This window comes from Lissotriton vulgaris, chromosome 11, assembly GCF_964263255.1.
Source record: "Lissotriton vulgaris chromosome 11, aLisVul1.2, whole genome shotgun sequence".
Taxonomy (NCBI): Eukaryota; Metazoa; Chordata; class Amphibia; order Caudata; family Salamandridae; genus Lissotriton; species Lissotriton vulgaris.
Window position 1 is genome coordinate 515,085,567 of NC_141699.1, and position 20,994 is coordinate 515,106,560.

General features: G+C 45.7%; 1 protein-coding gene across 1 annotated transcript in view; it reads left to right on the forward strand.

Moving 5' to 3' along the window:
* Positions 1-20,994, forward strand: part of LOC147683095 (disintegrin and metalloproteinase domain-containing protein 9-like) — a 2,555,772-nt gene that overhangs the window by 1,661,390 nt on the left and 873,388 nt on the right. The window contains exon 13 of the mRNA XM_086942496.1: positions 17,036-17,144. Within this exon, the coding sequence (XP_086798622.1) occupies positions 17,036-17,144 (109 nt within the window). The remainder of the gene's footprint in view (positions 1-17,035; positions 17,145-20,994) is intronic.

The following is a 20,994-nucleotide window of genomic DNA, read 5'->3' on the forward strand; positions in this document are numbered from 1 at the left end:
CCATAAATAAGTTGAAGAGAGTGGGCGAGAGCGTAGAACCTTTGGGGACTTCAATCAGGACAGGGGTACTGGAAGCAAGGGCATGATTAACTTTGATCCTTTGAATGCGGTTTTGAAGGAAGGAGGAAAACCAGTTTAGGACTGGGCCCGAAAATCCTATGTTGTAGGAGATCAATCAGGTTTTCATGTTTGATGGTATCGAAGGCTGAGGACAGGTCTCGAAGGATCAGGAGACATGGGATATTTTGGTCAAGGGCTCTCATGGCATCATCAACAATGTGAGTTAGTGCAGTTTCCGTGCTGTGCCCCGCTCTGAATCCTGACTGATGAGGATCCAGGAGTTGATATTTTTCAATATGTTTGCAGCGCTGCAAATGTACGCCTTTTTCAAGCAATTTAGCAAGAGTCATACTGCTGGTCCGCGTTAGGCTTCTATGGAATGGATGTAACCTGACCAACTTTTAGCAAGTCCAGAATCTTTCCCGATAAGAGGGATTCATGAATGAGCTTGGACCAAAGAGGGAGAAAGGCTGAGATTAAATCTTTATGTAGCTTGGCGGATAGAGGATCACCAAAGTGTTTGGAGGGTTTAATGGATGCCATGTTGCGAAGAATCTCATTGCAGTCTGGTTGGAGAAAACTGCTCCAAGAGGCATTGTTTTTGAGAGCGCTGCCCAAGGCAAGTATATTGTTAAATCTTGCACCTCCCCTGATCCTCAAGCCGCATCTTGGATAACAAAGGTGATGTGGTAGGTAATAGCCCCAGCTCTATTTTCCATATTTTATCAGCAAAGTGAGCTGTAAAATCATCACCACTAGGGAGCAGAGGTAACGGAGTAGAGCTCTGGTTAGAAGATTGGTTAGCTTGTTCCTTAACCCTTTCGATGCTGATGACGAGCTCAGCTCGTCATCACCCACGGGTGTCGTGTGCTGATGACGAGCTGAGCTCGTCATGAATAATGGCATCAAGAGTTTCCCAGCACAGGGGAAAAATCCCCACAGCAGCCATGTGGTTAATGATTTGGAAGAGTTTTTTTTGTCTATTTTTGTCTTCATCTAGTTGAATTCTGAAGTGTTCGGTTTTTGCCAACCGTAGGTGTTTGTTTTAAATGCTTCTCACTTTCCTCAGTTGAGAGAGATCTGTGGTGGAAGGCAAGTTTCTCCAGAGTGTCTCCAGAGTCTCTCTAAAAGTCTTACATTGCGCCGTTCATCATTTAGGGCACCATTAAACCATTGTTTAGAATGTTTGACTAGGATCCTTTTGAGCTGTTTCGGAGCAATAGAATAAAGAATGTTAGAAAAAGTATTAATGTCATGTTCAGAGAGATCGTCAAGGTTGGTCAAATTGGGGGGGGCTGTAGTCTATTTTTGGTGATAGACGTTATCATGTTAATGTCGAGGTCTCTCATATTGCGAGTCATTTGTTTCGCTTTTAGGGGTTGACCCTGTTGACCCGGTCCCTTGTCTAAGATGAGGAAGGGAATTTGAAAATGATCAGACCAGTCACAGGGTAGGATTTCTCCTATTTGTGTGAAGTTGTCTTTGGCAATATTTAAGGTCTAGAATGGCGCCTTTATTGTGAGTCGGGCCTTTACAGAGCTGTCAGAAATTGAGGTCAGAGAGGAAAGTCTTAAAGGTACAGACAATTGGATCATTTGTGTCATTCCAATGAAGGTTGAAGTCACCAAGGAATATGTGGCAGCGTTGATTCGAGCTAATGGCCTCCATGATTTGCTCTATGAAGACTAGATTGTCACCAGGAGGGTGGTAGATCGAGTGCAGCACACAAATCTTCTTGCCTTTGCTCCAGATTTCAGAGACTAGCTGTTCACAGGAGGATAAGACAGTACATGATTATTGGTGTATATTCTCCGCTGTTTATCTGACTCTTCATTTGGCATGGAAAGCTGAGAGGTGGTCAGTGTTGACCCTGACGGGCCTCATTGGGCCACTTTCTTCAACATCTGCCTGTAGAGTGAGTGAGCTGCAGGCCTTATCATTTAAGCTGCCTTAAGTCTCACTCTACCCTGACAGATTGCTGCTTCTTACAAGGCCTCCTTTCTTCCGAAAGTGGTCACCCAATTTCATGTAAGCTGATCTATCACACTGCCTACGTTTTATGCTCCTCTACACCCTTCTAAAGAACAGGAGTGACTCCACCGTTTTAAGCCAAAAAGAATGTTGTCTTTTTGCCTTGAACTCACACGAAAGTTCCAGATGGATGACCAACACTTTGTGGGATATATTGGTGCGAAGAATGGCGGCGGTGAAGAAACCACCATCTCCAGATGGTGTGAGAAGTTAGCCTGGCATATGATGTCCACTAGTCTAGTGGGCACCTTGCACCAAACTAATCGACCCTAATTGATGGTGGTTGTAAAGTCAACCTTATAGACCTGCAATCCTCCCCCTCTCACACCTAGAGCACCTTAGTGAGTGTGACACATAGTCTGAAAAACACTCCACTTAATGTTTTAACCTGCACCAGCACTTTTTTACGGTCCTGAGGAAAGCCAGCATTACTAAAGGCACTGGCTTAAACATGTCGACCAACAGCGGATGTAGGAGGTATTAATTTTGCTACCACAAATGCTATGCTATGCTATGATATGCTATGCTATGGGCACTTATAATGCTCACAGATGCTCCAGCAAAGGAGCGTCCCGTTTGCCTTGTTTTTAACCGCTGACGGAGGCCCAGTTATTGAAATTTAATTTACCCTCGGGTACTGGGACCACCGCCAAGCCGTTATAATTTCACTTCACAATACACCACACTGCACTCTCAGTAAAATACCAGCTCCGCTGTAACCAGGCGTTGAAGCACACCCGGTACACATTAGGTGTCACTGGGTGGGCCCGATGATGAAGCATGCCACCAACTAGGTTGGTGGGTGAGGGCTTCATGAATGCACCTAACAGGTGCCTGCTGACAAAACAAGTCAGAGTCTTATAAAAAGTCCCATTTAGCTAGTTCTTGTTGAAAAACATATAAATCCTTGGGGATACAGACTAGCTATCTAGTCCTCTCTCTCTCTCTTGATACGCTCATATAATATATGTAAAACACCTTTACACAAAGCTTTAGAGCCATAAGGGAGGGTTTATTATATTATTTGTGAGGACATACCTGCATGAGCAGATATGCCCCTGTGATGTCCGGTTCCATTGCCATGACATTACAAGTGATCAGGAAGCCATGATAAGCAGATCTTCTTGGCAGTGGTCATTATAAGTTATCTAGCTACACAATGGCTTCACTGAAATAATGGGGTTTGCTATCAAGCACCATGTCTTAATAAATCCACCCTGATGCCAGTATTGAATTTACTATGACATGCACCCAGATGGTACCTTAGAGGTACCCCCTGAAACCTAATAGTCAAGTGTGCTGGCTTACTGGACTCTTCCTGCCTGCCACCACAGACAAGTTTCTGACCCTTTCTTGGGAGAGCCAACACTCTCCGATGTAAGGAACAATGTCTGCTGCAGAGGATGGTGATCTCTCCTCTTCCAGCACACTGACTAGTTTATTAGCATACCAAGGCCAGAGTCTTCAAAGCCTCTGCTGCCTATGATATGTGACCCCGGCTTTCTCCAGACCTGGAGAATGCCATGTCATGGCTCTGGGCCCATTTGGCACCAGAGCAGGTGGGAAAATTAGCTAGTCAGTAGGCGTGTCACACTATCGGCTATGCACACCCCTTAGGAGGGCCACTTAAAGTGGACACGCAAAGAAGGGTTTCACCATCTTGCTTGTGGTGAAACTAGGAACTCTGGGTCAGGTTTATGGCCACTCTCCCTTGGAAGTGGTCTTATATGGGGGGGTTAGTCACCATCAGAGTAGGTAGCCCATTGGCTGCTACCTTGCAGTCCTCTTAACACCCCTAAATTCAGTTTTTAGGTGGCCCGCTGACACCTGGAACTCAGATTTGTCTATCAGGGCACTGATGAAGAACAGAGCAGTCACAGTGAGATCTGAGGTCTTACCATGAACTTGGTGCCAATCCTGCTTTGCTGCTGGTACCTTAACAATTGCACCAACTAATCCTGTCTAAAAGCTTTGCATCCTCCCAAGACCGTGGAGGACTAATCAGAACTTCAACAACCAAGCAGCATCGCCCTTGGGGTGGAAGAGCCATCCCCTTGCAGCTGCAGGCACCGACCACACTTGCCCTGTATTTTGACTTGCCAACCATCTGGTCCACCGATGTAGCATATTGCTTGGAAGAAGTCTATGCTTCACCAGGAGTTCAGATCCGTCTCCCTGCCTAGTTTGGAGACGGCAGGCCCTCCAGGAGGCAACCAGCATTAATACCCTGGATACTGGAGCTTTTACCCCAACCAAGGCTTGTTGTATGTCCAATCCGGACACCATCGCCGACTAGCAGACAAGGGAGTTCAGGATCACTGAGGTCAACAGTGTCCCTGTTGTCCTGTTTTCTCTCCCTCTCCAGGTCACCAAAGCCAAGTGAGAGCCTCTAATCACAGCGACCTGCTGGCCAAACTACCTCTGCATCCAAAGCCCCAAGCCCAGGTTCAGGGAAACCAACTGTGTCCCTATGTTCTTTAGACCTCAAAAGCCGGACCCTTTTGGGTTCTGTGGGACTTGTTCCCATGGAGCAGCCTTTCTTGTGCAGGTACCTTTGCCATTGACTTTACCGCGTAGTGCTTGAGGCTACCAACATGAACAGCACTTCTGCACCCGGACAGGTAAATCTGAACTGTCGTGGTTTCTTAGACTATGGCCCCTAAGCACCTTAAGTCCCTAAAGGTGTCCTCCAAAACCTTTCACTTGCGTACCTATGCAGTGTGTATTTCTCAAAAGGATAAAATTACTGAGTTTGAGGCTTATACCTCAAAACTGTGATTTGACTGTATTTTTCGAAAACTGCAAAAATGTATGTTTCTGAAAGTAGTAACATGATTCCGATGATCTTGGTGTTTGAAATTATATAAAAATCTGAGTTATTTTTCTAAATTGGTCTTAGATTTCTATTTTTGTCTGTGCCTTATTTAATGACTGTGTGCAACAAATGCTCAGCACTCCCCTCTGATAAGCCTAAGTGGCTTGCCCACACCAGTACTAAAAGAGCACGTGGGATTATTCAAGTAAGCCAAAGTATACCAATCAGGGTCATCTTGCTACATGCTTCACAAGATGGCCGCCAGGTAGGAGCTCTGCCTCAGAGCTCCCGGGTTGGGGAATCACCAAACTGGAATTTATACCAGAAAAATCCTGCCATCCACATCTCACTGCAGCACGCCCCCAGGGTGGCGCAAGCTGCTTACACAGAGAAACACAGATCTGGATTCTGGACTTACTGGCTCACAGGAGCCCCGGGAGAAGATTTCCGCACTCCGATGCCGACCATCTTGGCTGGCTCTTGAAGAGACACTGTGGCGCCCTGCTGACAAGCAGGTCGTCGATTTGCTATGCCAGGTGGTTGCACATGGAGTCCTGAGTCAGGCTTGGGTGCCCAGGTGAGGAGCCGTCCCCGCATGTTGCAACTCCCCTAGCCGGAGTCGATTCCGCCACTCGGCCTGCTACGCCACCGATGCAGAGCCCACCTTTCGGATCGCAGCTGTTGCCGGAGTTGAGGTCCGGTGCTGCTGAGGCCATTTTCTCCGGTGCCTGTCTCTCCGCCCGTTTGGGCCCGCCTCTGATGCCGGCGCTGAGCCGCTTCTCTGCGCGGTTCAGTGCCGGCGCTGAGCCGGCCCTCCGTTCACAGGTTGAGCTGAGCTGGTGCCGGTTCTCTGCTGCTGATGGTTGGGCCCGCCCCAGCCTGCTGGCCTTTTTGGTGTTATGTCCTTTCGGCGCCCTGATGGACGGCCGCCTCGCCTACTCTGAGACTTGGCAGCTGACTGCCTGTCTCTCCTATTTGACGATGGGCACAGCTGATGCTGGATTCTAGCGAGCGGTGAGTGCCTCGCCATGTTCTTTGGCTTTACCTGATTTGGCCACTTATGAGACGCTACTTTGTGGACACCCTAGGTCGGAGGTTGTTGTGATGGCCATCTGGGCTGATTTTGTACTGATGCATTTTTGGTGAATCTGCTGGCATTTCATAATTCATTGATATTCTGGGTTGCCATACTCCTAGCGATCTCACAGGCCATCTGGGCTGTTTTTGTACTGATGCATTTTTTGTGAATCTGCGGGCATTTCATAATTGGTGATATCCTGGGTTGCCATACTCATAGCGAGTGAAAGGGGACTGATCCTCACCCACATAGTAAATGTAAGAGGACTACTCTTTGATGCCACTGAAACAGAAAGGGGACTAAACCAGAACCATCCTACAACAATGGAAAGAGTACTAAGCAAGAAGCCACCTACAACAACAGAGAGAAGGGGGGCCAGGAGCCACTTACAACACCAGAAAGAGGACTTAGCCAGAAGCCCCTGTAGTGGGGCTGAGCCTTGCGTTCATACAGTGTTAAGTTAACATGAGCTTATTAGAAGTTAACACGCCATTGTTTGCTTCACATGAGAATAACTTGTTTTTCTACATTGCTAGACTTGCTTCGTAAGCTTAGTCTGAACAGTGAGTGCCGAGGCCTTCAAGGTTATATCAACACTAGCTGTTGTTCGAACTGATCAGCGCACGTTCTAGCCATAACATATATGCAGCTGTGGCCAACTCAGATACTGGCGCCTTTAATAATGCACTGTGTAGGCATGAATGAACACACTTGGAGAACATTTGTATGCTGAGAGCTTGTGCAGAACTCAATGTGATTCACTCCTGCTAATCTTTGAGGTATGGGGTCGCCAATGCAAGCCTAAGAGACCTTCTTTAGTTATAAAATAACCTACTAGCAAGGGAGGGTGAAATATAGGTATATATTTAACCTGTTTCCATTTAGCATTATAACATGCTTTCTCCCTTTGTATTTTATGGAATAGTAACTATGCTGACAATCTTATTTCTTATCATATGTCTGCTTGTATTATCTAAGACGCTGCACCTAAGATCACGGCGTTAAAATAAACATTTTAAACTTGGTCGTGTCTTCCTTTACTCCCTGTTCTGGACTGGTATGAGAGTATAACGAAAGAGAGTTCATGTCTCCCACCTTACCTGAGGTATCCTAAGTAGCTTGTTCTGGGTTGTCTAATCATTGGTTACTTTGCTGTAGGGTGAAGAGCTAATGAGACACTGATGCTAGTCTGGTAAGGGATTTTGGGTACTAAGGTGAGTTTTTGGCACACCCTAATTCACTGAGGTCCTGAGTCTCTGTGCACAGTTCTGTGTCTGAGCAGAATCCCTTCAACACCCCTACAACAACGGAAAGAGGACTAAGCTCTACAGCTTCTTCTGCAGTTTTTTTCTTCAACTTTCTGCTCTGGATACCCACTTGCACTACTCTTAGCTAGAATTTAGCCTCAAATTAATACATCTACAGAAAAGGAACACATACTCACACTTACCTTAAAACTTTGCAATTTTGAAGCTCATAGGGTCCAGAACTTTGAGTATGATTCCCTTGCCTCTATAAAACTTGTGAAAACAGATTTAGTCCTGGAATCCCTGGACCTATTGTTTTTGTTGAAAACAGCTCTTAGCTAGTGAAAGGGGACCGACCTCACTAGCCCTTGCACTTTGCCTTTCGCTACTCATCTAAGACAGGCCATCCTGTTGTGGTAGCATCTTCCGTACGCAAACCCTTATTGTAGAGCAGACCCGCAGATCCATCTTGTCACGCAAACCGACCACGAGGGCTCCGACATCATCACTCTCCCCAACATGGCTGAGCCCTGCTTGACCTCCAAGGGAGCTAATTATTTCACCGTTATCTACCCTCCAAATCTGCCTCCAAAACCCTTAAACACTCCATCCTGAAAAGTCATATGGAGATGCTGATATCCGACCATCGACTCTGCGTAAACCAGGGCACTGTCATCAATGACCTCATCTTCCATTCCAGGAAAACATCTCACTGGCGCAATGCCTTCTTGAGCTTCCTCAAAGTACAAGAAACAAGGAACATCCCTCACGGAAAATAACTCACATTCGCTCCGTCTGCAAATCTGCGTGCAGACCTTACCATCACCTTATACAATAGCGGCACTATCGTGATTCAAGGGCCTCCCAAAAATCTCATAAGATTTGCGGACCTCTTCCCCCTCCGTAAAAAACATGTTCACAACCCATCCCAGGTCACGCTCCCGCTGCTCCTCCTCATGCCAACTGCCAAGTATATCTGGCCCCTCACCAACCTTTCCTGCCATCGACATCGTCATTGGGCGACCCGGCCCTGTCACCCAGTCACCCATGCATGCCATCCACTGCACGCCCTTACCACAGAACCTAAGCCTCCTAGGGAACCCCGCTCTTTCGAACTCCGAAACTCCCCCTAGGGGCCACCTCACATGTCCACCCAGCCCCACCATCATGATTCCAGCACATGCCATCAGAAGCGTCCCCAAACCCGTAACCTCCTGCTACCGGCCTACTGTAACACCCGGTAGGGATCACAACTCCGGTAATGGAAACGCCTAATTTGGCCCAGAACTCCGGCCGAGCTAGCCCCTCCAATAGGGATGGAAATCTACCTAGCCCCCCTCACGCCATCCCAACAGCTTGCCTCCTACCAGCCCTTAGCCCACCTGAACCCACCTCTAGGCAACCTGCCCATACCATCAGAACCGCTCCCTTGCAACTGGACCCCGGCCTACCACACCTAATAAACTGACGGTCAGCAGTAAAGCATGCATCTGATGTCGCCGACCTCATCCTGAGTCATAAATCAGACCTAGCGGTCTTGACTGAATATTGGCTCAAGGACTCCTCATCACCCTACTTCGACCTCTTAGTCCCGCCCAACTATAACATCGTATGGATGGACTGGCCCTCAAAGAAAAAAGGGGGTGGCATTGCCTGTATATACCGTTCTAACCTCCTTGTTACGGAACTGCCGGTGGTCCCCTCGGACTCCTGTGAATAACTCGCACTCACCATCTCCAATAACACCTCACAGCTGTGCAAACGGCACATCTTTTACCACCCCCTAGCAAGAACGACACCTTTACAGACCTTCTCATGGAAATCATCATAGCCCATGTCCCCAAACTCTAACAACATTTTCCTTGGCAATTTTAACTTGCATTGGAACGATCCGAAGGACCCTCAGGTCAATGCCACCAGAGACTTCTTGGCTGACCAAGACCTCACCCAAGCCTGCTCCCTCCATACTCAAGCGAAAGGTGCCACCCTAGACTGGATCATTGCTAAGGAATCAGCGGTCACACTTATCTCCATGGATCCATGTGATTGGTCTGATCACCACGCCATCATCTTCCTCCTGCCCAGCACCCATACATCATGGACACCTCAACAAGTGATTCCAAAACGATGGTTAGGGACACCAAGAACCTAGACCACGAGAAACTGGCAGCGCGTTGTGAGTCTGACCTCCTCCCCCACCGTGCACATCGGTCACCAACCTAACGGACCATTATTCCTCCACCATAACCTACATTCTAGATGACCTGGCACCTCTAAAATGAAAAAGAACCCAGATCAAGGACCGAAATCCCTTGCTCAACGGATCCCTTAACAAGGAGAAGAGATCCCTTCGACAGATGAAACTAATCTGGAAACAACACCCATCTGCAGCACATCTTAAACTTCTTCGACAGGCCAGAAATTCCTACAATAAGAAAATCCTTAATATAAAAAATAATTTTTCAGAACTGAACTTGAGAACGCCAAAAATCGACCTTGCAAGCTGTTCGACTTGGTCAAACACCAATCCAACAAACTAGTGAAAACCGCCAAAGAAACACCAAAACCCCTAATATCAAGCGAGGAATTCTCCACCTTCTTCTGTAAAAAAATCTCTGTTCTAGGAAATGAACTTAAGTCGGCATCCCACCACCAAAATGAAAATCAGCCAGCTCTACCTCTTCTCTCAGCATTGTACTCCCAAACCTCACCAAAAAAAACGAGCACACTGGTCCAACTTTAAAGTCTATGACCAACACTCTATCTCGAGAATTCTTGCCTCCTTAAAACCGAACAATCCCTTTAATGATCCTCTCCCCTCTAACTGCCTAGCTGCCGTCTCTCAGGCTATCATCCCTACCTGGACCTCAATAATCAGCACCTCCCTCCTACAGGGCACAATTCCTGATTCACTCAAGACTGGCCAAGTTGTCCCCATCCTAAAAAAGTCCACGCTGGACCCTACCTCTATTAAGAACTATAAAACCATATCTAACATCCCCTCCTTGCCAAAGTTCCGTAAAAATGTGTGCAACAGCAACTAAGTCTACACATCAACAACTTTCACCTGCTAGATTGTGGTGGTGAGCCTCAGCAAGGCCTACCAGTGCAAGGGGTTCGTCCTTCTCTGCACAAGTCCTCAAACCAATCGGATAGAAGTTGGCACAGAAATTGGAATAGAAAATACAAAGTTTATTAACCTCATGAGGTGGAACTACATTCACACAACACCCTTCGGCAAAGTATAAAGTAGCACACTGAATGGAAGGAGCTTGGTCCTTTTATTCCCACACAGGGGCTCAAAAGAAGGCGGTACAAGTACAAGAAGTAGGTTTTAGGCACACATAAGGTCATACAGAAAATGCACAGTCAACAAGTGGAAGGAGCTAACAGTTGCTAATTCTGGTGAACACATCCTGACATTTACAGACTAACAGCAGTTGCATGGACAGCTGCAAGCTCAACTGAGCATGTGCAAAGTGGAAGAGGTTAAATATTACCTGTCTCTAGGCAGATTTCAAGAGCATTCAACAGCAAGGTAGGACAGAGCACATGGCATACACGGGGTAGCACATGGCAAACAAAATGGCTGTCAGAAATACAGAATGGATTCCACAAAACTGACAAGATAGCCTCTAAATACAGGATGGCTTCTGCTAATCCTAACCCAATCGCTGCCAAATTACAACAGACGACCCTTTTAGCCATAGTTGAAGACATTAGTTCATCTCAGGTAATATAGATATGCATCCTGTACATCGATGCTCATCAGTTCAGTGACCTCTTTATTTAGCATTTGTTGTGCTTTCATTTCTGCAACATTTCTTTTAGCAGGTGTACAAGCAGTGATGCAAATAGAGCAAAGCATGGGACCACATTGTATACATATACCGCATGTAACTAGTATCACCAATTGTATACATAGCATAGTCAGTAGCTTCCAGCCCCAGGTAATAAAGAGTGTCCACAACCAGTTCGAAAAAGTCTATGTAGCAGTCTCTGGGTGAATCTCCGCAGCAATCTTATGTAGTTTAGAGATTGCATCATATACTGAAGGTGAGTGATCCGGAATGACAACACAGCAGCTGCTGCCGATGATACGACATGCAACACCTCGATCAGCCAAAATCACATCAAGTACCATACGATTCTGGAGTGCTACATCCTCGCAACTTGTAGCTCTTCTGTAATGTTCCCAAGTGCCATTGCTGTCTGATTGGTAACAGCTTCCACAACACAAGTTAATCACCTTATCTTTCTGCTGTTCAATGCAGCACCCACAAAAAAGAATAAACCCAAGTTAATGTTGACATATTGTTGCAATGCAGTGTCAGTTTGGTCAACTTCATCCATACTTATTGTCCTCCTATTTCTGTTCTTGGAAATGTCATTGTACAGCTTGAAGTTGATATGAAACGATGCAGGTGCCAGAAACACAGGGGGCAACAGAAAGGACACGTAGCAGACCCCTGACCACCCAACAGGTATCTGATAATATCCCTTATTTCCGCACACAAAGTAAGTATTGTGTGAAGACATAAAACTGCTGTTAATAGCACCTTCAATTGTCAGAATTACAGTACATTCACTTCTCCCCACTGGAATTCTCCCAACTAATACATAAGTCTGCTTTAGCTCTAGTCACAGAAATTACAAAAGGTCCATTGTTCTTTATAGCCCTCGTATTTGTGAAAACATGTGGCATGGAAATATTGTCAGGTTGGTACTCCTCCCATTCCCATTTAGTTCCTCTAGCTTGAGGATAACCATTCTCATCAGGATAACACTCTTCATTAAGTTGATAATTGATCTTTCCTACTGTCATCTCTGTAATGTTGGCCCTTTCAGAGGCAAACAAAAGCGCAAACCAGGCTTGACAAGAACCATTATGAGAGGACAGAAGAGGAATAAAAGGTGTTCCTCCTTTCTTTTGGTGCGCAGGTCTCATCCCACACACCTAACAGTCAGTAGTATTCGTGGCATTATGTGTATGATGCAACATCTAGATACATGTATTGTTTAGGTAGGATTGTCGATGCTTCTGCTCATAATAGGCAAGTGTGAAATAGTGATGCTCAACTGGTGCAGGAGCAGTGGCAATCAGCAATTGTCGAGCAGGAGCCACTTTCTCAACAAACCAAGTTATTGCTGCCATAGCCGCCATAGCAACAACAAACCCTATAGCAGAAATGATTTTCTTATTGCAGATCTTAGCAACTTTTAATCTTTCAACAGACATGATTATTTCGTCATAAAAAAAAACATTTGTTGGAGCTCTTATCCCTGGGCAGCCGTTGATTTCTTAACCGAGGGTCAAGACGGGTGTCACTTCGCAGGACTGATCCCCCCCCCCCTTGCCACATCGGCACTCCGTTTCACCAACCCAGGGCGGTAGCTCACCCAGTCCTTTTTGACAATGCAGGGTCTTTCCTTGATCTCAGTTGGTATCGCGATGCTCCAGAAATCGTGTGGTCCGGGAAGACTCCCTCAGATTCGTCAGGTGAGATAGTGTGGCCCTTCTCAATTTCCAAGATCTCTCGATGATCAGTCAGCACAGCAGGTTCCACCAAGGCAGGCGACACTCACTTACAGTGAGCGCTATGAACCAAGCTCTTCCTGTTTGTCACTCGACCTGCTGTCCTCGTTGCAAGGAGCACTTGTGGCTCCGATCTTATGGACAGCAATGCCAAAGGTAGTGTATCTGGCCACTTCAAAGGGGTGGAAGCCAGTATTTTTGTTAATTTCAGCTTTAATGTAGTGTTGTACCTCTCCACTAATCCAGCTGAATGCGGATGGAAGACTGCATGGAATTTCTGTTTGATCCCTAATCCTTTCAGGACATGCTCAACAACTTGCCCAATAAAATGAGGTCCGTTGTCACTCCAGAAAAGTTTGCAAACACCATATCTAGGGAAAAACTCCTTTAGAAGCACCTTCGCTGTAGTGAGAGCTGCATTATAGCTCCAACATGTGCCAGCCCATGTGCCATTTGAACCATAGGTTGTAAATAGGCTGCACGCAATTTCCACTTATCCATGTCTTTGTTGCGCCAACAACCCTCATCGTCTGATATTCCTTCTTTGCCCATTTCTCAAATTCTGCTACCGAAGCAGATCTCTGTACATCTAGCACTTCCTGTTTAGCATCATGCCATCTCTCCGCTTGTGACTTCACTACGTACATCGAAGTAGTGCTTCGTTGCATCACAGCCTCACGAGCTACGCGATCTGCAAAGGCATTGCCTTGTCCTATCTTATCAATGACTTTCTTGTGTGCACTACACTGCACAATAGCTATCTTCTTTAGATATGTTAGTGCAGTGATTGTGAATGACGCCCTCCAAGCCCTAGACCTAGGCAAAACCTGTCTCCTAATCCTTCTAGACCTTTCCTCCACCTTTTGATACGGTGAACCACAAAATTCTCCTAGAACCCCTCAAACTCAGGATGGGATTGGATGGCACCGTCCTTGAATGGTTTAGATCCTTCCTCCAAAACCGCTCACAGAGAGTCCTCATCAACGGTGATCTGTCTGCCCCCTCGCCGGTTTCTGTTGGAGTCCCCCAAGGATCAACCCTCTCCCCACCCTCTTCAACCTCTACCTCGAACCTCTCACTGAGGTGCTTCGTGCCGCCAACATCTCCTACCTTATGTACGCCGATGATACACAGGTCTACAGACAAATCTCTTCCCCTGAGGACATTCTCTCCCTTAACGAGGCCCTGAAGCTGACAGTCCATTGGCTCACTGCCAACCAGCTGAAACTCAACGCAAATAAAACCGAATTTCTTCTGATCTCCCCATCCAAACCCAATCCAGACATCCTGGAATGGATCAAGTCCTTCACAGCACTTCACTGCCCTCCTACGATTGTTGACTCTGCGAAATCCCTTGGAATAACCCTTGACTGCAGCTTGAATATGCCAGGCCATATAAACTCTATGGCCAAAACGACTAGATTCCACCAGAGCTACCTAAGAAACCTTAAACCCTTCCTCGATGCATCCGACCTTAAAACGGCAACCCAGGCCCTAGTCATTTCCAGACTTGAATATGGATGCTCCACTCTTGCAGGACTACTCAAGAACTCTCAGGCCCCATTGTAAGCGTTCCTCAACACCGTCGCCAGACTCCTAATGGGCTCAAAAAAATTTGACCACATCTCTCCCAACCTCAAAGCACTGAACTGGCTTCCCCCAGAGGCCAGAATACAATTTAAACTGGCCTGCATTACTCACAAAGCTCTGTACTCGAATTCCCCTTCATTTCTCGCATAAAAACGTATGATATCCGGAGGAGCCAGAAACTCCCAATCTGCCAAAGACCTGCTGCTGCAACCAGCATGCTTCCGGAAGAAGAAAACCTACAATCGGGCCTTCTCTGGGGCCGCACCAAGAATCTGGAACTCTCTCCCACCCTCCAGTATAAGACTTCCGTCCTTGGCACACTTTAAAAAGGAGACCAAAACGTTCTCAATGGGAAAATACCTCATCTAATGAATACCTTTCAATCACCTCATCAACATGTTCCACCCTCCACCTCGGCATTATCCAAGGCTTCGACGGATGAAACATTTTCCTGCACTCCAGGGCATCCCCTCAAGAACTGAGACTGGGTGTATATTATACCTTCCTGCTTTAATTTTTAACTACTTTAATATTGATCCCACACGTAGCTTGGACCTTTTACGGCACGCACCTCCTGTATAATGCAGCCACTTGTAATTTTTATCTACTTGCTTTAATTTTTCCCACATGTAGCTTGAACTATATACTGTGTGCTTCTCCCGTACAATGTATCCCTAGCTTTCCCAATGTGATCCCTCCCATCCTTATTCTTTGCATTTCTCCCCCTCAATCCTGTAACGCGCTCTGATACTCTCACAGGTCTGGTTTGCGGTCTATAAAACTATGAATAAATAAATAAATAAATCTGGGCTATTTGCATGCTGTACCCCTACATTTGGTACACTACATAAATAGCCAGCTTCATATACTGCCCACAAAAAATCTTCAGGATCCAATCTGGCACCTGGGGAAATTCAAAGATGAGGAATCTGCGGCTAGGTATAGTCTCTATCAGATAAGGCGTTACCGAAGGTAAGTAATTTGTTTGTCTAGTAGGCTTTCTATCCCCCAAGCTCACCCCTAGCGCAGATTTGGGGCAAACTTCTCTGAGTGGGACAGGTCTCCTGTCTGCCTTCAGGGGTAGAAAGCCAATATTACCATTACTTGATAAAGGGTATGGCACTATGCCTGGGCAGGCTATTCCATCCTTTTGTTTGTTTTTGCGCCATTTTGAAATCCCTGGTGTCTTGTGACATTTCTGCCCACCCCTAGGTGCAGATTGGGGAAAATTACCTGCCTGCCTCTGGGGAGGGCAGAAAGACTGATTGAACTTTTCGGGGTAGTGATGTGGCAAATGCCAGATTGCTATGCCCACAAGCCTTTCTTTTGCCCCAAATGCAAGCTCCCTGGGGTCTAGTGGGCTTTTTAGCCTCACAGGGGGACAATTCGGGCAATCACCCCAATTAGGACAAGCCTCTGATCTTCCACCAGTGGAACAGATAGACTTTCTTGCCCCTACTACTGCTGGAATATGGCTTGATTCCAAGATAAGCTGCCCCATCCTTTTGTTTTGTTTTGATGCCATTTTCAAAACTCTGGTGTCTAGTGGGCTTTCTGGCCTCACAAGTGGAACATTGGAGGTGAATACCCCTATCCACTCCTAAGGAGGGTGGGGCGCAGAAAGCCTATTGGGCCCTGGTGTAAGGAAGAGCAGGGGCCATGGCCCGGATGGGCACCCCTCCAAATAAATACTGCATAAGTGTCTAGTCGGCTTTCTGCCCCTCTTGGGGCCGATTGAAGGTAATCACCCCATTTGCCTCCCCAGGGGCGTGGCAAAAGGACTGTGAGACCAGTCGTTTTTGGGTAAGAGCATGACTATATCCTTGGTGGGCAGGCCCCACCCCTATATTTTTATTGTTCAAATGTACCTGGTTTCTGGTGGCCGCTCCACCCCTGTATTTCAATTCCCTGGTATCTAGTGGGGCTTTTTCCCAACGGTGGGGTGAGCAAAGGTAATTATCCATTATCCCCATCCAACACCCAGCTCTCCAGAGGGGCTGGAAGACTGAACGTTTTAGATGGGGCCCTAGGGAGCAACATGCACTTGCCTAATGGCCCACTCACCAATATCCATGGTGCCTAGTGGGTGGATAACCTGCTTGGGGATCGCTCTTGTGTCGTGATCCCACAGTGGGGTTCCACTGGGCAGAGACACTATTGGAAAAAGGGAGATTCTCTCCTTCCCAACGATACCGCTCCTAAGAGAATCAGTGTTTGTGGGGCTGATCTATGCCCCTTGAACACTGATGCAGTAAAAGGAAAACAAGGCCATCTGCTCCTTTCACTTTTCTGTAATGACAGCAGCGCATCCTGTACGCTGATCAACATTGGACTGCCAGATCAGTCGAGCTAAAATGCACCGGGTGGCCTTTCTACCCTTCCCCAGTATTGGCCATTGGTAGGCAGACACACTGAGGAGGTAGTGTTGCTGTTGGCCACTGCCCAATCGCCGCATTTAGGGGTAGGACTAATGTGTATATTTAATGACTTACCTCCTTGTATTGCTATTGGTACCCATTGTGTGTGTTGGTTGGTCATTCCTGTATTTTAAGGCAGTTTGTGGGTGATTCAGCATAAAACCTGTATTGTAAGTTATTTACTCGCATAATACATTTAAATGATGCTCCTAATTAAAATAATCAGTGTAAGGTAGTTTGTTTTGCTCTTTTATTTTATAGGTTCAAAAGCTGCAGATCCTATATGTTTCCTTGAAGCAAATGTTGAAAAGGATAGGTTTGGAAACTGTGGATTTAATAAAGAGGGGAAATATATTGGATGCAGTGCTTTGTAAGTAGTTGTTTCAAATGACTTTGTTACAAAATATGTTAATAACAAAATGATGAGAAAAATGTAGCAAAAGATTTACCAAGAGTTCAAGTGCTTCATATGATTCATGACTAACACGTTTAAAATATACTCATCACTATGTTCGAGTTGTCTCTTTATTCCGATGGGGCAGGTAACACCAGTTACCAATTGTCACTGCGGCGCACAACTGTATATGAATAGATGATTTGGCTAGTCATGTAGGAGCGACATGTATATCCATAAGCCAACTCCGAGATGTATATCCATAAACCAGCTCCCTATGACCCCTCAAGACCTCCCCTAACCACTGGTGGAAAAATACAACTTCCTAGATAAAACAGCACAAAGGGGAAATTGGAAAAAACTAATAATGCTGTAGTCAGGATTCCTTTGTAGAAACCACCTCATATCTGGAGTTTTATAGGTGTTGTCAATGCTTCTTGTACATCTACAGAAATAAATGTAAAACCATTTATAATCACTCTGTATAGTTCCTATGTTATCACTATTAGACACATTCAGCTAATGACTGTATTATTCCTTACCCTAAGTTCCCACTTTCCCCACTGTTGACCCAACAATAAGTAGCCACTTATGATGTTGGGAAATTCTAGAAGTCAGTAACACACACAGAGCATGTAATAGTTTTCCAACCAATATTCCCTCTTCACATCTACCTCCCACCTTTGGTTATGATGTGGGAAGGTAGGATCTGCTTTTATGGTCACCCCACCCATTTGCTGGTGTCATTGTGTTTTACTGACTAGTCTGACTGGGATCCTGCTAGTCAGAAACTCAGTCTCTGTGCTTCTTCCCTAAATTGGACATGGTGAGTACTTAAGTACCCCCCAGATTGGCTACTGGTGTATCCTTATAAGTCCCTAGTATATGGTACTAAGGTACCCAGGACATCATTACAAAAGGGGCCCCCATGGGCTGAAGCATGTATTATTCCACCCATGGCGGACCACTCAAATTGTGACTACAGGCCTGCCATTGCAGTCTGTATAAGCTGGTGCTAGCATCACTTACAGCAGATATAACATTTCTTATATAGGAGGTCACTGCACTTAAAACCTATAAGTCACCTTTAAGGCAGGCCTTTCAATCCTGAAGGCAGTGTGCTGGGTTATTGGTGTGAGGGTACCCCTGGATGAGCAGGACACCCCTACAATCCACGAAGTCCATTCTTCTGGGTTGTAAGAGCATCAGCCATTATGATACATAGAGTGGTCATATGTCATTATGCAGTGGCTAACTCTAAAGTGGCTGTAACAAACCCTGTTGTGTTTGGTATCAAACATGTTGGAATCATACCTCATCATCATAAACGATGATGGAGGTATGATTCCATGCACCATAAAGCTCTGTCATGAGCCATCAATGCTCCCGGTACCAGTCTTCTAGACCCGGACAGCAAACTGTGGCTGCTGCCGACCAGTTACAAAATTCTGCCCTGCTGCTGTTTGGCCAAAATTGAGCAGGGGAAGGCAGGACAATAGGTTTCCTGTCACAGGGAGGTAAGCCCACCTAAAAAAAGCAGGTGGGGGGGTCAAAGGGGAAATTTTAACGACCACGGTAACTCAAAACCCCTTTATCAAATTGAGAAACAAACAGGAGTTACCTGGTCAATTATTTGCCTACGTGTTGTGTCATGCCTAAAAACCGCTACACCAACATGTCATCACAATGATAATACTGGGTTAGAAAAATTCCCATCAGCCCACCATTGTTGGCGGAGTTTCGTCATGTGGGATGCAGACCAGAAACCTTAATCTCTCCCAACGCACCTAGTAATGATGCGGAGATAGGTTTTGGAAAGTACTGTTCTGAACCACAGTATTTCAAAGGTAGGACCGATGGAGTGCAGTGCTCGTGAAAAAGAAAATAAGTGTGAATAAAATTGGCTCCTGTGACAAAAAATATGTTTATTAAGTATTGTCCAGGGTCAAGAGTAAAAACAGCGCCTTATAGTCTTAAAGAATAACTATATCGTGGCGTGGTGCATGGAGGTCGACATGTTTCAGCTTGTGAGGACAACTTGTCCAAGCTTTCTTCAGAGCCAAATGATGTTACGCATCTGCATTATGTGAAAAATTAAGTATATTAACATATTGGATTAATCCTACCAGAACTTTGAGCCCAAAATATTCTCTGGTGTTTATCCAACTAGTCGTGATTTTCCTAAGGAGGAAAAACAACAGAGTGTAAGAGGCACATGTGATATAATGGTGATTAAAAACACAACACAACAGGAGTAGACACGGCGACAGAAGACTGTTCTCCGCCCATCAGAAGCTACATAAGTCTCCTGATTTGTGACTCGTTGATTAACAGAGATTGCAAAATATTAGTTTGTCAATTTTCTACTCACCCAGCATTCTGTGGGAGAACACCTCACCTCACCCGCCACCCATTTGGGAAGAAGGAGGCCCCGCTCTGTTAGAGATGGAAAAGTGTTGAGACCTCAAAAGGTTATATTGAGGTGTAGAGTAAACATACTCCACTAATCCATACATATATACTAACAAATACCAGTTAATTAAAAAAGAGACTCAACCCTAGAAGAGGACATGGTAATGACCAAGCATGGAGGTGAAACTGATTGTTGAATGGCTCTGTAGGTTCAATAGTAAGATGGTAACCAAGGGAGGTTTGTCTATACCTAGCCAGAACAGTGTATTAAGAGCATGGTAGAGGTGTGGCCAGAAGAATGGGTTAGTACATAAAGGCCAACCAAATGTTCAGTTAAAAAAAGGAGGAGAAGATCAGGACTCTAAATCTATATCCCTTATTGCTAGATCTTGGATATCCAGGGAGCCATACCTGTCCGTCGGTACCTCTGTGGCCAGCGTCCGAGCAGGAGTGGAGGTGGTTTGGGCTGTGCATACCTCCTCATTATATACCTGCTCTAATTGAATAATAGAGGACAGCTGGCTTGTACGCGCGAAAACGGCACTTAATTGGGAGGTGTATATTTCTTACTGGGCATGCGCTGCCTGACTCTTGTTTATGGGGCTGCGGACCAAACACTAAACGCGCATGCGCCAGTGACCCTTCTCAATGCTCTCGCGCTTGCACTCTGGCGCGTTATGTGCTGAGCCAAAGAACAGTGTCATAAGTGTGACGCATGCGCACAAACACCATAGTGAAACGCGGTGCGCATGCGCGAAGCGCAGACATCGCTCGCGTATGTTTGTGCTATTCCAGCAGTCCTCGTGTTTGCGTAGACAAATGGTTGTCCTCAAATGAATGTGGCGGTATCCACAAGCGAGGGATTAAGAGGAGGACCAGATATAAATAATTTGATATACTAATGGGCTATGAGTATGAAATTTCTTTTGGACTTGGAAGAAAGATCTCTTGTTCAGTATTATGCATTAGGGCATAGACTTTGCTCTAATTAGATGGGAAAATTAGAGTTCATCAAGGGGGAAGATATGATCCGTGTGTACACAAATACGACTGTGTCTATTAATAGATGTTTAGAAAAATGGTCGAAAAATATTAAGACACTTAGTGTTAAGAGTACAGATAAGTCGTTATTAGTGCAAAGGTGGTAATTATAAGGACGCCCATGGTATATCATCATTGAGCCCCTTGGAATCACTTTGTAGTTGAAAAACTCACTTCTGTTCTTTTTTTAATAGAAATTTCGAGACATCACTTATGTGGGTAGGGATGTAAGGATGTTCTAGTACTACCCATCTCATGTCATCTGCTGTGTGTTTGCAGGTTAGAAAGTGATTTGTGAGTTTTGTTGCCTGTTTGTGACACCTAATGGTGCTCTTATGTTCTCCGATTCTTAATTTAATTTTGCGGGTTGTGT